The following is a 15,555-nucleotide window of genomic DNA, read 5'->3' as shown; positions in this document are numbered from 1 at the left end:
GTACTGTATAGAGGCTGGGATTCCTCCAGTCAGAATGCCGGTTTCCTGTCTATTGTCTGAATAATTTAGTAAGAACGAAGTTCTCTATCCAGTCCGCCCCCCGGGTTCAGTGATTCCTCTGCACAGTGCAGCCCGTACACGGTCCCAGCACACGCTGCGCGCCCCCGCCCCACCAGTGCGCGCTCCCGCTTCGTACGCTCGGTCTCACTCTCTCTCCTCAGCCTCCGGTGTCGCTTGTCGCGTTGATTTGAAGGGCGGCCTGCCGTGTGTTACCCGGTGTGTGGCGGCGGAAGAGGGTCCCGTAGAGCTGCTGTGTTCCGTCCGGCGCCTATAGCTCCCTCCCCTCCCCCGTCACTGGTAGCTGAGGCCCCGGCACACTCGGCGGCTTCCTCCCTCCCTTCCCTAACCCGATTCCGTCCGTGGAGGGTCCCACACCCGGAGCAAATATTCCGGAGAAAAAGAGACTCCCGGAGAGGACCGCAGCGGAGATGGAGGCGGTGGGGCCCGGTAAGTGTGTGTGTGTGAGGAAGGGCGAGGCTCCGGGGGTATGTAGGCCTCACCTGGGGCAGGAGGTAGTGATGAGGGGAGGGTGACCATGTGGGGGGGAGAATGTGAACCCTGATGTGTGTGTGTGTGCACCCCCCCTCGGTGGGGATGGGAATAACCATGTAGGTTTCCGGGTCTCCTATGGTGTCATCAGCTCCATGTTTAAAGGTCTCCATAGCCCGGATGGGGGCTCTGCGCTCCGCACACACTGGCCGCCTTTTGTTGTTACTGCCAGGTAAACATTTCCATGTGAGTCCAATGGAGGAGGGGGCTTTCTTCTCTTCTCTTTCCGCTCCTCCAAACCCCAACAATCATCCTCTTATCATGGGTTAGGCTAACTTTACACTAGCTTCAAATTTTGGAAATTTCACAAACACCTGTCAATTGTGTGCATTGCAGCGACCAGTGTGGATCCCGCCACCATATTGCCTCAAAATTGACCTGACGTTTCATTTGACAGGCTTTACCGCTCCTTCCAACGCCTCCATTGATGTCAATGTAAACGCACCACAAGCACTCCTACAGCATGTTGGAGATGTATGTAGAAAATGTTACTAGCTAAGATGATACAAACCTCCATACAATAAAAAAACTAACACCTGCCAAAGCATTTTAATGGGACAAAATCTCAAACGCGATATTAACGCTTCCTAACACACTAGTGCGTATATGGGTGTTCAAATGTCCTAATGAGCCTTTAGGGTAAGTTTAGATGTGCATCTAAATCTACCTCCCCTCTGAAGCCAGATCCGCGTTCAGATTATGCTTCACAGCGTTTGAGAGACTCATTGAACAGGCTTCGCCTCCTCACTGCCTTTAAGCAGTAGTAAACTATACATTTTTTAAAGTTGTACCTACAGGTAAGCCTACATTTAGACTTACCTGTAGCTACAATGAATATCTCCTAAACGTGTACCGTTAAGGACAAGGGTCTCCAAACTTTCTAAAGAAAGGGCCAGTTTTCGGTCCTTCAAGCTTTAGGAGGGCCAGACTGGCTAGGGGGAGTAGAAAATGTCCTGGCGTCAGGGGGAGTAAACCATTTCCTATGATTGGTATTAGAGGGAGTAATAGTGGCTATCATTGGTATCAATGTGAGGAATAATGCGCCATCATTGGTAGTAATAGTGCATCATCGTTGGTGTCAGTGCTAGTAATAGTGCCCCATCATTGTTATCAATGGGAGGAATAATGCGCCATCATTGGTAGTAATAGTGCACCATCGTTGGGTGTCAGTGCTAGTAATAGTGTCCCATCGTTGGTATCAATGGGAGGAATAATGCACCATCATTGGTAGTAATAGTGCACCATCGTTGTCAGTGCTAGTAATAGTGCCCCATCGTTGGTATCAATGTGAGGAATAATGCGCCATCAATGGTAGTAATAGTGCACCATAGTTGGGTGTCAGTGCTAGTAATAGTGCCCCATCGTTGGTATCAATGTGAGGAATAATGCGCCATCAATAGTAGTAATAGTGCACCATAGTTGGGTGTCAGTGCTAGTAATAGGTCCCCATCGTTGGTATTAATGGGAGGAATAATGCGCCATCATTGGTAGTAATAGTGCCCTATCGTTGGTATCAATGGGAGGAATAATGCACCATCATTGGTAGTAATAGTGCACCATTGTTGGTATCAATGGGACTATTTGTGCCCCATCGTTGGTATCAATGGGAGGAATAATACGCCATCATTGATAGTAATAGTGCCCCATCGTTGGTATTAATGCGACTATTTGTGCCCCATCGTTGGTATCAATGGGAGGAATAATGCGCCATCATTGGTAGTAATAGTGCCCCATCGTTGGTATCAATGGGACTATTTGTGCCCCATCGTTGGTATCAATGGGAGGAATAATGCGCCATCATTGGTAGTAATAGTGCCCCATCGTTGGTATCAATAGGACTATTTGTGCCCCATCGTTGGTATCAATGGGAGGAATAATACACCATCATTGGTAGTAATAGTGCCCCATCGTTGGCATCAATGGGAGGAATAATGCGCTATCATTAGTAGTAATAGTGCCCCATCGTTGGTATCAATGGGAGGAATAATGCGCCATCATTGATAGTAATAGTGCCCTATCGTTGGTATTAATGTGACTATTTGTGCCCCATCGTTGGTATCAATGGGAGGAATAATGCGCCATCATTGGTAGTAATAGTGCCCCATCGTTGGTATCAATGGGAGGAATAATGTGCCATCGTTGGTAGTAATAGTGCCCCATCGTTGGTATCAATGGGACTATTTGTGCCCCATCGTTGGTATCAATGGGAGGAATAATGCACCATCATTGGTAGTAATAGTGCCCCATCGTTGGTATCAATGGGAGGAATAATGCACCATCATTGGTAGTAATAGTGCCCCATCGTTGGTATCAATGGGAGGAATAATGCGCCATCAATGGTAGTAATAGTGCACCATAGTTGGGTGTCAGTGCTAGTAATAGTGCCCCATCGTTGGTATCAATGTGAGGAATAATGCGCCATCAATGGTAGTAATAGTGCACCATACCGACTAATGATTAAGCACACAGTCAGTGTGTGAAACGCGTCTACCTTGTCACGATTGTCATATTTGGATGTCCAGTCAATAAACCTGGATTTTGACTCAACCTGGAGTGCTGCCAATTCCTTTTTTATCAAGTTTTCACGGAGGCGAGCCGGGGCATGCACCTGTGTGAGTCATCAGGCAATTACACCAAATTGAGCAGTGACTCCTTGTCTGTTCAATTGTGCACCATAGTTGGGTGTCAGTGCTAGTAATAGGTCCCAATCGTTGGTATCAATGGGACTATTGGTGCCCCATCGTTGGTATCAATGGGACTATTGGTGCCCCATCGTTGGTATCAATGGGACTATTGGTGCCCCATCGTTGGTATCAATGGCACTATTGGTGCCCCATCGTTGGTATCAATGGGACTATTGGTGCCCCATCGTTGGTATCAATGGGACTATTGGTGCCCCATCGTTGGTATCAATGGGCCTTTGTGTGCCCCATCGTTGGTATCAATGGGGCTATTGGTGCCCCATCGTTGGTATCACAATAGCTGTAAAAGACAATTCTTCAAAAATGGTTTTCTTCTGCCAAGGCTGGTACCTGGGTCACTGCCCTCCACCTCTTATTTGCAGGTGTCTCCTTGACTTGCCAGCTGCTGAGGAGTCGCCTGTGCACTTTTAAGCAGTGCTGTGTGTCCATAGACCCGCACAGCACTCAGCAAGCCACGCCTCCTCTCCCAGCAGTTTGACAGCAGCTGGAGCCTATGGCTCCACACCCCTCCGTACCCTCCTCTGTTACCCAGATTGTAGTGAGCGAGATCACAGGTAAATTGTTGGAGGGGTGGAGAATGGCAGCAGAAGGGTAGTAGAATAAAAAAAAAATTAAACAGATGTACTAAAACTAGTAAACATCTGTATAATAACCAAACAGTTTTTAGCCTTAGCTTGTTCTGTTAGGCATTGTTTACACTATTGGTATTTGGAAAAAGTGATCTGCAGTGGATTGCCTTTCAGAGTGGCAAGAGGGACAGCTGACATGCTTTCAGAGGGCAATGCTGTCAATTCCTTTTATTTTTTTTGCCTGTATTAAACATGCGTTGTGGTGTGGATTAGTATATGCTGTCCAAATGAAAAACTGCTTGCTGCTGTTATAATGTGTGTAAACAACTGAAAAGTCTGAAACAATTGAGTGTAAACAACTTTTCAGTTTACATACAGTATAACAGCAGCAACTTGTCTTTTTGGTTGTAACCCCCCCTATACTGTTTGAACTATAGGTAAGCCTGTATTAAGGCTTACCTATAGGTACTGTAAATATCTCCTAAACTTGCACTGTTTAAGAGATATTTACATTGCATGCAGCCAATGACATTGTAACATTTGCTCTGAAGGCACGGCCGCCCGTGTAGTTTAAGAGCCCTGTGCCATGATTGCATACGTGTGAGTGATGTCACTTGGCTTCGGAGCAGTAACACACCCGGAGTCCGCAGACCCAGAAGGAAGACGGGCGAAGATGCGGCCTGCAGCGGGGAGGACGCAGGCTTAGTTTGCAGGGAAGTGTCATATAATATGCTAGTATACCTTGCATACTAGCACATTATGCGTTTACTTTGAAGGTAAACAAAAATGTTTTTTTTTTTTCAACTTTTTCTTTAATGTTTTTTGTTAAAAATAACAAACATGTTCTACTTACACGCTCTGATGGGTTTGCAGATTGTAACCCAGATCCTCCTATTCCCCCACTACCACTAAGAGGGGAATTAAGCATACTTGATCATGCAACCTGCATAGAAAATGCATAGCAATGCCCACTAAACACACATTGCTCTCACGGTGCCATTTAGGCTGGGCTCGCATCTGCATGTTTCTGAATGCATGGCAGTCCGCACAGAAAACGCTTTGCAGTGTGTTTTTAAACCGTGTGGCAATGTGCATCACATTTGTGTTACCATTCGTTTGCATCTGCCTGTTTCCAAACGCATGGCAACCCGCACGCTTTGCTGTGTTTCGAAAATGCGCAGCAATGTATGTCACGCTTGTTACCATTTAGGTTGTCTTCTCATTTATGCCTTTTGGAATGCAACCAGCACAGAAAGAACGCACCTATGAGCATTTTAAAAAATGCGTGGCAATATGTGGCTCACTTGTTACCATTTAGGCTGCAATCGTATCTGCTGGAAATCTACAAGAAAATGCTGTGTATACATTACCATTCATTTGCACTTGTGTGTTTCTGAACATGGGACACCCCACAAGAAAATGCACATCATGCCATGCTTTTTCCAAAACGCGCGCTAATGCGCAGTGGCTTGCATCACCATGCTTTTGCATCTGCGCATTTCTAAATGCACAGCTAGCAGCAGGAAAACGCATGCTTTGCATGTGTTTTGAAAACGCGTAGCAATGTGCATAACACTTGGTAACATTTAGGCTGCATTCACATCTGTGTGCTTCCAAACAAGTGCCAACTCGCACATAAAGTGTGTACTTTGCTGTGCATTTAGAAAATGTGTGGCGTGCTTGGGTTACTATTCCTTCACATCTGCGTGTTTCAGAATCCGCAACAAAAAGCACTTTTTTTCTGTGTGATAGTCGCGCTGGAAGTCATGTGACTCATGTGGCGCAAGTATGTACCTGAGCTATCTATTAAATCCCTCCCTGCATCAGCACAGCGATCTCTCCCAGCAGGCTGTGTGTGTGTGTGTATAAGGGGTTTCCTTTATTAATAATGCTAGGATCTGTGAGGTGGGACTTGGAAAGTTTGGATTCTTCCTTAATGCTGTTGTAAACCTAAAAAAAAAAAAAAAACCTGCAAGACAAAGGCATAATGAGCTAGTATGCATCGCATACTAGCTCATTATGAATTACTTACCTTAGAACGAAGCCCCGACACAGACCCCCGGACACCGCTGCGGTTGCTGACATGATCCCACGGCGTCTCTTCCGGGTACGGTGGCTCCTGCGCTGTAATTGGCCGGAGCCGCGATGACGTCACTCCCGTGCATGCGCGCGGGAGTCATTTTCCGGCAAGCTCCCGTCAAGGGAAGCTGAAGGTCCCCCGGACCTTCAGAGTGCATGCACCGCTCGCGTGAGCGGCGCATGCACTGCAAATATCTCCTGAACTGTGAAAGGTTTAGGAGATATTAATTGTACCTACAGGTAAGCCTTATTATAGGCTTACCTGTAGTTAAAAGTGAAAAAAAGCGGTATACTACCGCTTTAAGGTGTGACTGGGTGGGATTGAATGCTAATTAATATGTATTCAATCCCACCCACCATCAGAGCTGTGAAGGAAGTTACATCATTTGCAGACTACAAAGGGGTGTGTTTTTTAGACTGGTCAATGCATGAAGTGTTTGTGGAAGGGTCTTATTTGTAGGCTATACAGTCACATGGCACAAAGATGCAACTAAACCCAGAATATCAGGGGATATGCAGACAACAGAGCAACATGGTACAGAGGTATGATTTATCCGGGGACATTCAGTTCTAGTGAAAAAGTTGGAGTTTAGCTGTAAACCTTGGGTTATATGCAGGCTACCTTCAGGTGACTGGACACTTGCCTAAAGGTAGCATGTATATATCTCATGGTCTAAAAATACAAGTAATTTACTACTTATAGATAATCCATTTATAAGCAAGATAAAATTCCTATTTGTCTGGACTTGCTTTAATGTGTTAGCATGTTTCAAAAAAAAAAATACAGCCACCACATCCAAGTTGTCTTCCCCATTTACAGTCAATGTATTCATGAATTTTACATTCTGAGCTGCAGTAAGGAAATGACTCATTTACTGGTACCTATGACTACCAATAATGGAGAACTTTATTCTTTCTTCTCATACCTTTGATATGGTGTCTTGGCTATTTCAGAAAAAAGCAAACATTTCTTTTTGATTGCCTGATTCATCCATTGCTCATTTTGTTTAGCGTTCGTTGTATTTGCAGTACTTCCTTGTAGCTCAGTGTCTTTTTGCTATCAGTGCAAGGAAACGGTAGTCTCCAATGGAGAGCAGACCAGGAGATTATCATTCAAGAGCTCAGTAGAGAGATATTGGAGATGTCATTGCTGGTGCATGTTCCTGACTTGTCATACTTATCCTTTATTTACTTAGTGAGTCACAGACCAGAGCAACAATGTGCATATTGGATATCTGACATCTGATATGTACATACTTGTTTCAGGTAAGTGACTCACCAGGTACTTAAGGGACCATGTTTAGTTATTAAGGAATAAACTGTCCCCAATCTGTAAAAGCACCTTGATCCACTTTCTGGTGGGTGGGTCGTGGAAGCTTTGCTTTCTTGAAGAGCTTGTGACACCCTAGCTATCCAAAACTTTCCAGTGTGTTGGATGATTGTCATTACTTTCCCCCTTCACCACCAATCTCCAAACTGAGCTATTTGGTATCTCCTGCTGGCTGCAGTGTCATAACATGGTGCAGTAGTGGAGGTCAAACAACCAAGAGGGCTCTAGAGAATCAAGTTTCTCATGGCCACACCAGAGAAGTGAATATTTTAGGTACTGCTTTTACAGGTCAGTGCCAGTTTCATTTTTACAGTCAGTTTGCTTTAACCACTTTAGTTCCAGGCAGTTTTAAAACAGTGCAGGGGTAGTGGCGGTTTGTCCTTGAGCAATTTTAAAACTGTGCTTGGTCTCAGTGGCTTCCATGAACCACCCTCCCCCTTTGAACTAGCTCTTGGACTGCTAGTTGACAGCCAATATTAACTATTTCCCACCCACATGACATTATCATCTCGTGGACTTTGAGTGGAGATATGTGGATGATGCCTGCAGCTACAGGCATCATCCAGATACTTTTGTTTTTTGCCAGCAATTCTTTTCAATGTTAAAGCAATCCTAGCGGCTTTAATAGCTAATGGATGGCTTTTACAGTCAGCAGAAGAGGACATCCCTCGCTTCCCTGGGCTCTTCTGTGCGATCAGGAAACTGGAGATTTGATACAGCAGTGGCTCTGGGTTACCACAGAGCTGGCCGAGGAACGGACTGTCCCTGGCCATCTAAGACCCTGGGATGCCAGAAGCAACATCATGACGTCACCTCCAGCTCTGGCAGATGTAAACACTGCCATTTTTTTACCTAGAAAACAGAGATCGATTTTTTTATTTATTTTTTATTTTTTTATTTCATGCTTTCCAGGGTAGAGGAGATATCTGGGGTCTTAGACCCCAGATCTCTCCATAAAGAGGACATTTCATGCCTTATTTCTATCACATCTATGTTTTAGATTTCTTGTTATAAGAATAAAAGGGGAAAAAAAAGGGGCAGTGTAAAATATAAAAAATAAAATCAATATTTTTTTTTTGTGCCACTATTATCTCGTGCCTACACTCAAAAACGAACGCATATGTAGGTCGTGCCCGCATTTGTAAATGGTATTTGCACCACATATTTGTGGTATTGCCACAAAAATCAGAACTAGAGAAATAATTCTAGAGCTAGCTCTAAATTGGTAAGCTGTAATCCTTTTTAACCGATTGCCAACCGCCCGCCACAGTTATACTGTGGCAGGCAGCCGCTCCTTTGCAAACCGACGTAGGTATACGTCGGTCGCTTGCTGCATCTAGGGGGTAAGCACGCGCCGCTGGAGTGCCCCCGCTCGTCAGCGGGGACTCCGATGCACGGGGCAGGCGGCTCCGATTGGCGTCTGCCACCTGCGATCGTTCCCCGCTGAGAGAGAACAACTGTCAGCTGTTGTAAACACAGCTGACTGTTCTTCTCCCTGGAATGATCATAGAGCCCCTGTGATCCTTCAATATAGGAACACAGGTCTCTGTGATCATTTCACAAGCCACGCCCCCCCACAGTTAGAAACACGCCCCTAGGTGCACATTTAACCGCTTGATCACCCACTATGTTAACTCCTTCCCTGCCAGTGTCATTAGTACAGGAACGATGAATATTTTTAGCACTGATTACTGTAGTAATGTCACTGGTCCCCCCAAAAATGTCAGTCGGGTCAAATCTGTCCGCCACAGTGTCGCAGTCCCCCAAAAAATCGCAGATCGCCGCCATTACTAGTAATAAAAAAATAAAAATTACATAAATTTTTCCCTTAGTTGGTAGACGTGATAACTTTTGCGCAAACCAATCAAAAATACACTTATTGCGATTTTTTATTTTTTTTTTACCAAGAATATGTAGCAGAAAACAAATTTGGCCTAAAATGTTAGTTTTATTTTTTTGGCAATGTTGTATAGCAGAATGTGAAAAATATTGTTTTTTTTTTCAGAATTGTTTCTATTTTTTTGTTTATAGCGCAAAAAATAAAAATCGCACAAGTGATCAAACCACCAAAAGCAAGCTCCATTTGTGGGGAATAAAGGAAATCAATTTTATTTAGGTACAACATCACACGACCGCGCAATTGTCCGTTAAAATAACGCAATGCTGAATCGCGAAATAGGGCCTGGTCATTAAGGGGGCAAATCCTTCCCGTCCAGAAGTGGTTAGTGTCACCTATGGAGATTTTTAAGTACTGCAGTTTGGTGCTGTTCCACGGGCGTGCACAATTTTAAAGCGGAATAGGTTATATATCCATTTACTCAGCGTAACGTCTTTTATACGTAACGTCTTTTTTTTTTTTAATTCAAATAAAGTGTATTTTGTACAGAAACTGCGTTTGAAAAATTTGCTGTGCATAACCATGTGAGGTAACAAATTACAACCATTTTATTCCTTAGGGTCTCTGCAAATATATATATATATATATATATATATATATATATATATATATATATATATATATATATATATATATATATATATACATATTATAAAATGTTTGGGGGCTCTGAGTAATTTACTAGTAAAAACAGATCTTTACATGTAGGAGAGAAATGTCAAAATTGGCCTGGGTGGCAACTGGTTAAAATAGTTCTAAAGCTTGTGTGTTTTTTTTTTTTTTTAATACACCTTAATGCATTCTAGGCATTAAGGTAAAAGATGCCCCGCTATCAGTTCACCCAACCACCCCATCCTAAACAACCTGCCTAATCCCAATCCATCAATGTGCCTGTCTGCAGCAACGCTGCGCTCTGATAATAGGAGGGAGTGTTGCTGAGCCATGTTGTGGGTCTATGGATGCGCACAGCCTGGCATGGGTGCCTATGCAGCAGCCAGCTTGCTGAGGGGTAACCCTCAGGAAGGTGTAGACTGTCAGCCTGGGACTACAGAGGAGATAAGGGACCACTCCGTACAGTACCATTGCACAGAGCAGGCAAGTACAACTGTTTTTTCATTTAAACACTTGAAGACCAGGACTTTTCTGGCACTTTTTTTAAAAAGTTTAAGTATGTATTTTTTTTTTTCTAGAAAACTACTTATAACACCCAAACATATCGTTTTTTTCTTTCTCTGAGACCCTAGGGAATAAAATGGCGATTGATGCAATTTTTTGGATCATATCCCAGGTGGAAATGGTAAGCCCCGAGAAACACCGGCAATTGGGGGGACAGCCACTTGAATGATTTCAAGAGAGCCAGCCGCTGGCTGAAAAAAATGCTCCCAATTTTTGTTTGGGGGTGGCCCCTTCCTGTTCCAACATGACTGCACACTAGTGCACAAACAAGGTCCATAAAGATATGGATGAGCAAGTTTGAGGTGGAGGAACTTGACTTGCCTGCACAGAGTCCTGACAACAACCCAATAGAACAACTTTGGGATGAATTAGAGCGGAAACTGCGAGCCAGGCCTTCTCCAACATCAGTGCCTGACCTCACAAATGCGCTGCTGGAAGAATAGTCAAATATTCCCATAGACACACTCCTCAACCTTGTGGACAGCCTTCCCAGAAGAGTTGAAGCTCTTATAGCTGTAAAGGGTGGGCAGACTAATAATTGAACCCTTCAAACTAAGACTAGGAAAAGAAGAAATCTTTTGTGTGAAGTGAACTGTTTAATTTTACATTTCACATAAATGGTGTCATTAGAATTTTTAGAGATTGCAAGCCTATGATAGTCGTCTTATCAGTTTGTACCCCAATCCACCCAAGTTTCTCAAGGTAGTGCTAACAATTTATAATTTATTTTTCGTTTATATATGGACACAACCCCTGGTTATTAGTAACCATTGGGTTATTCTGCCCCCTACAGGAGTAGGACACTAGGCAGAGAAAAATTCTGGCTACACCCATGGGCAGTCCCAGGGGGTATACTCCGTCTCTCCTATAGCCACTCAGTTTTTTTTTTTTTTTTTTGCCTAGTCAGGAGTAAGGACCTAGTTCTTTGCTGGGATCTTTGGTCCTAGCAAAATTTTTTTAGATGGGGAAATTTTTTCCTCCTGGATGTTTCCTGTGAGGTCTACAACCAACTGCCGGGCTGGAGAACTGGATCCAGTGGTCACCCCAGTCTGATCAGCAAGTGCGCACAGACCTCAGCTCCGTGCTAGGTCAGCCACGACATAGCCTCACTGGACGGGAGCTGGCCTGCAAGTTAAACACATCGCAAAGTCACATGCCACCGGGTTTCTTGGCCGACAGCCCCCCCCCTCTTTTGATGGAGAGGGGTTCTGTCTGGAGTGGTGCCCGTCTGGTTCCTGATATGGTGAGTAGCTGTTCCCCCTTCTCCCACTGGAGGGTTTTGGAGTGGATGTGGACCCCTCCTTGCCGAGTCCCTCATCCTCACTCCACATACACTGGGGCCGGGGGGGGGGGGTGCGCCGCCGGCGACCAGATGATCGGCTGTATGTGTGTGTGTGGGGGGGTTGTACCTGGTCGGGGCTCTACCAGGGCCTACGGCCTGCCTGGATCTGTCCTTGATGCTTGGGCTCCCAATCCTGGGTCCCTGTATGCCTAGTGGTGCCGCCATTTTCTGGTAGCCTGTGTTCTATACATGGCGGCCATGTTTGTGTAGTTCGGGGCGCATTTTGCTGTGGTTTGCCATTTAAAATAGCAGCAGCCATGACAGTGGAACCCTGTGGGCGTCAATTTCGGCGGTGGGAGGCCCTCCTCATTCCCTGGTGCTGACTCCTGGATCATTTTACTTTCTGATCGCCGCATGTGTAGTGCAGATTCTCCTGGTGGAGGCAGGTGCTTGTCTGTGGGTGGTGAGTCTGGTGGGGTCCTCTCCCTCTCTGCTGAGGATCGTTAGTGCTTTGCGCCTGGCAACTGGATAGTGCTGCCAGCGCGACAGGGGTTGTCCCTTAGCAGCGGTTTACACTTTTTTGTGGGGTCCCCTGGTGACTCATGAAGTCTTTGGAGCACATTTTCCCACCTGATCCCCCCCCTATCTGAGGGTGTGGGGCCCTCGGGGTCCCAACCATCCATCCGTGCACTGACGGCGGTCCTGGAGTCCCTTGTTTCCCGGGTGGAGGTGGCTTGCGGGCGACGGGCTAGCAAAAAGTGCCCCCTCATCTGTTTCCTTAGATCCTAAATCTGATTCGGCCGCTGCAGACGCGGGTCAATCTGCTGGGTCTGCAACCATGCACCTAGAATCCTCTGTTGGTGAGAATGATTCCTCCACGTCTGCAACCGCGCCTGAAATGCGCTGGTGGATGCACTGATTGTATCTGTGCGCGAGACCCTGAAGATGGAGGATGCAGCTGAAGCTGCCACGGAAGGCGCAGGTACCCTTTGGCACTCACAAGCCATCCAGAGCAGTAAAGGTGTTTCCCTTCCTTTCCTATTTGGACAGAATTGTCGCTAAAGAGCGGGGCCTACCAAAGTGTCTCCGTGGGGTCCCTAAGCGCTTTACTAGGCTTTACCCCTAAGAGGAGTCCCTTCTTAAGAAGTAGAAATGTGCTGCCTGTGGTGGACCATCTGGTTTCCAGATTAAACAAGGCAACCGTGATTCTGGGTTGAAGAGTCCCTGGCCAGTATTCACCACTGCCCTAGTGTCACAAACTCTAAGTTCTTACGCCGTGACCTGGAGGGGACACAGCTCCCCCTTGCCTTTGCCGAGCTGGGGGACCAGCTGGTCAAGGGGCTGCAGCTTATCTGTGATGCCTCTTTGGATGCTGCTCGCCTCTGTTTTGGCAGTGGTCCTTCGTCGTGTCTTTTGGCTGAAGTGCTGGTCTGCGGATCAGACTTTAAAAAAGGCCTTGACTGATCTTCCTTTCCAAGGTGATCGCCTGTTGGGAGCTACCCTGGATGACATCATTAAAGCTCTCACAGGGGTAAGAGTACTTTTTCTTCCGCAGGCTACTAAAGGCAAAGAACTTTGTCGTAGACGCGGGCCTTCCTTTTCAGCGCAAATGTTTTTTCATCCCTCAGGGTCGACTGACAAGGGCTACACAGAAAGGGGTTCCCCTGAGTTGGGACTTTTTAGGCACATATGATAAAAGGATATAAGTAGAAAAAAATATATAATATAAATTTTATTGAGTATCGACATACATAGATAAAAAACAATGTGCAAGCAAATAAAGAGCAGACAAAAAGAAATAACTCATAGCGCTTGAACTTTGGAACCCGACATGTTTCAAAGCAAAAATGCTTACTCCTTCTTCAGGGGTTGGTTCAAAGCGGTACTCTAGTAATAGATAAATTGATATGTAAGAGTCAAAAAATTAAAAGGGTTTTTTTTTTTTTTTTGTATATAACAATGACTAATATAGTTCACATAGTATATGGCAGAGCAAGTGAGTACTTACAGGGTTACATCTTAGCTGGGTTTAGATAGCCTGCACAAGAGTTAAAATCATCTGGTTGGTGCGAGTATATTTGGCGACATATGTGGCACAGTGTTGTTGATGGATAAATGCACTAGTTGAAGGATCACAGCTGTTGGACCAGGTGAGTGCCACACAGACAAACTGTACATCTGAAGTCCTCAGAGGGGAGGAGCCAGGAGCAGTCTCTTGGGGTAAAAGATGTTGCCAAACAACGATACTGCCGATCTGAAAGATAGGCAGATCAAGGGACAGGTCAACTTGGATATTTGATTGGTAATCTAAATAGTAAAATAGCAATATTTGAATTGCAATATTAAAAAATTGTAAGAAGGGGGGGGGGCTACAAAAAGTGCCAAAGTAGTTGAATAGAGTTGTATGATAGCACAAATGAAGCAAAGAAAACAATACCTTGATGTTGGGAAGGGTAAAGATACCGGCGTCCTCTCCACACAGCAGCCAGCAAGGAAATGCGCTGGCCGTGTGTGGGGAGGGGTGCACTATAAGAGTGCAAGCCGATTGATAAGAAATAGGATGCAGCTGGCATCGCAAGGAGGGCTTCCCGGAGCGCTGATGCCGGAGCCGCCCCCAAACCACGTGTGTCACGCAGCAGCGCGACGTGGTGTGGGCGGGATCGACATCTGCGCTCCACCGGCACGGAGGTCAGAGCCGGAAGCGTGCGGAGACGCTGCGGCTTCTGATTGGTCTGCCTCTGAAACAATGAGGCACAGGGGAGGTGGAGCAAAGAGACCAAAACAACGCATCACACTGGGTGATGCGTGTCTCCCCGTGCCGGGATGTACAGAAAGGAGGGGGCACGGTTCTGACCCATACTATTAGCTGGGAATGTAGGTTTAGAACATAGCTGTATTAATTGACTATAAGGGGCTAAATATGCCGTACAACAAACGTTTAAGCCAAAAATCAAATAAGAAAATGATTAGCAATAATGTGCATATGTCGGCAAGAAGCAGCAACCAGATGTGACATGGTATTGAACACTGGCATATAATGACAATATGGATCAGCGGGGGAAGGAACGATATGGATCATGTACATACATAGTTTATACAAATTTGGAGAGACAATATTATAGTCGTGATTCAACACATGTTGGAGGGAACAATATTTTTATAACATTTGTTGGAAAGTAAGTGTGTATAATAAACATGGAATTATGTTACACAGGAGACAAACAATAAAAGCAAGACTAATATAAGCAAAAGAATATGAAAAGAATACATAATTAGTAACTACAAAATGGTAGAAATGTTGGAGAAAAACAAGTGCATAAAGCACCAATATAAACATAATGGCATGGTACAAAAGGAGCATATACAAAACAATCATATACAAGATAATTGGACAAAAAAAAAAAAAAAGGGAAAATGGCATGTTGAGTGCTGGCAGGAAGTAATTATAGATTTTATGTTTCCATCCCCCCGGAGTTGAAGCCTTCAAGGAAGGGCTTGAATGACAAGGTCCCATTTAAACCTGGGGGCTCAGTGGCCTTGAGAAGATAAATCCACCTTGGCTCAAGTTGGAGGAGGGACTTGTTCCAGTCACCTCCTCTAGGGCCAGGGTGGATGCGGTCCAAGATCAAAAACTTGATCCTGGGCATTTTGCCAGCATGTGCTGTGGCTACATGCCTGCCCAAAGGTAAATCAGGATCTGACTTTCTCATGCTCAAAATGTGGCGGTAGGCACGTTGCCAAAATTCTTGTTTGGTCTTGCCAATGTAAAAACATTGGCAGGTGCATAATAAAAGATAAACTACACCAATAGTTCGGCAGTTAGCGAAATGCTTTGCTTGATGGATGGTTCCATTGGGCAGTAAGGGATGTCTGTGTGTACATGTAGCCACAGTACTTGCAGCTGCCACACA

At 45.2% G+C, this 15,555-nt stretch overlaps 1 protein-coding gene across 1 annotated transcript in view; it reads left to right on the top strand.

Moving 5' to 3' along the window:
• Nucleotides 1-200: 200 nt before the first annotated feature.
• Nucleotides 201-15,555, top strand: part of LOC309545130 (protein argonaute-4) — a 149,645-nt gene continuing 134,290 nt past the window's right edge. Inside the window, exon 1 of the mRNA XM_082244260.1 lies at nucleotides 201-507. Coding sequence (XP_082100386.1) covers nucleotides 489-507 — 19 coding nt within the window. The 5' untranslated portion in view covers nucleotides 201-488. The remainder of the gene's footprint in view (nucleotides 508-15,555) is intronic.

This window comes from Pelophylax lessonae (assembly GCF_965119305.1).
Source record: "Pelophylax lessonae genome assembly, chromosome: 2".
Lineage (NCBI taxonomy): Eukaryota > Metazoa > Chordata > Amphibia > Anura > Ranidae > Pelophylax > Pelophylax lessonae.
Note: the sequence above shows the minus strand (reverse complement) of the source record. Positions and strands in the feature narration are given on the sequence as shown.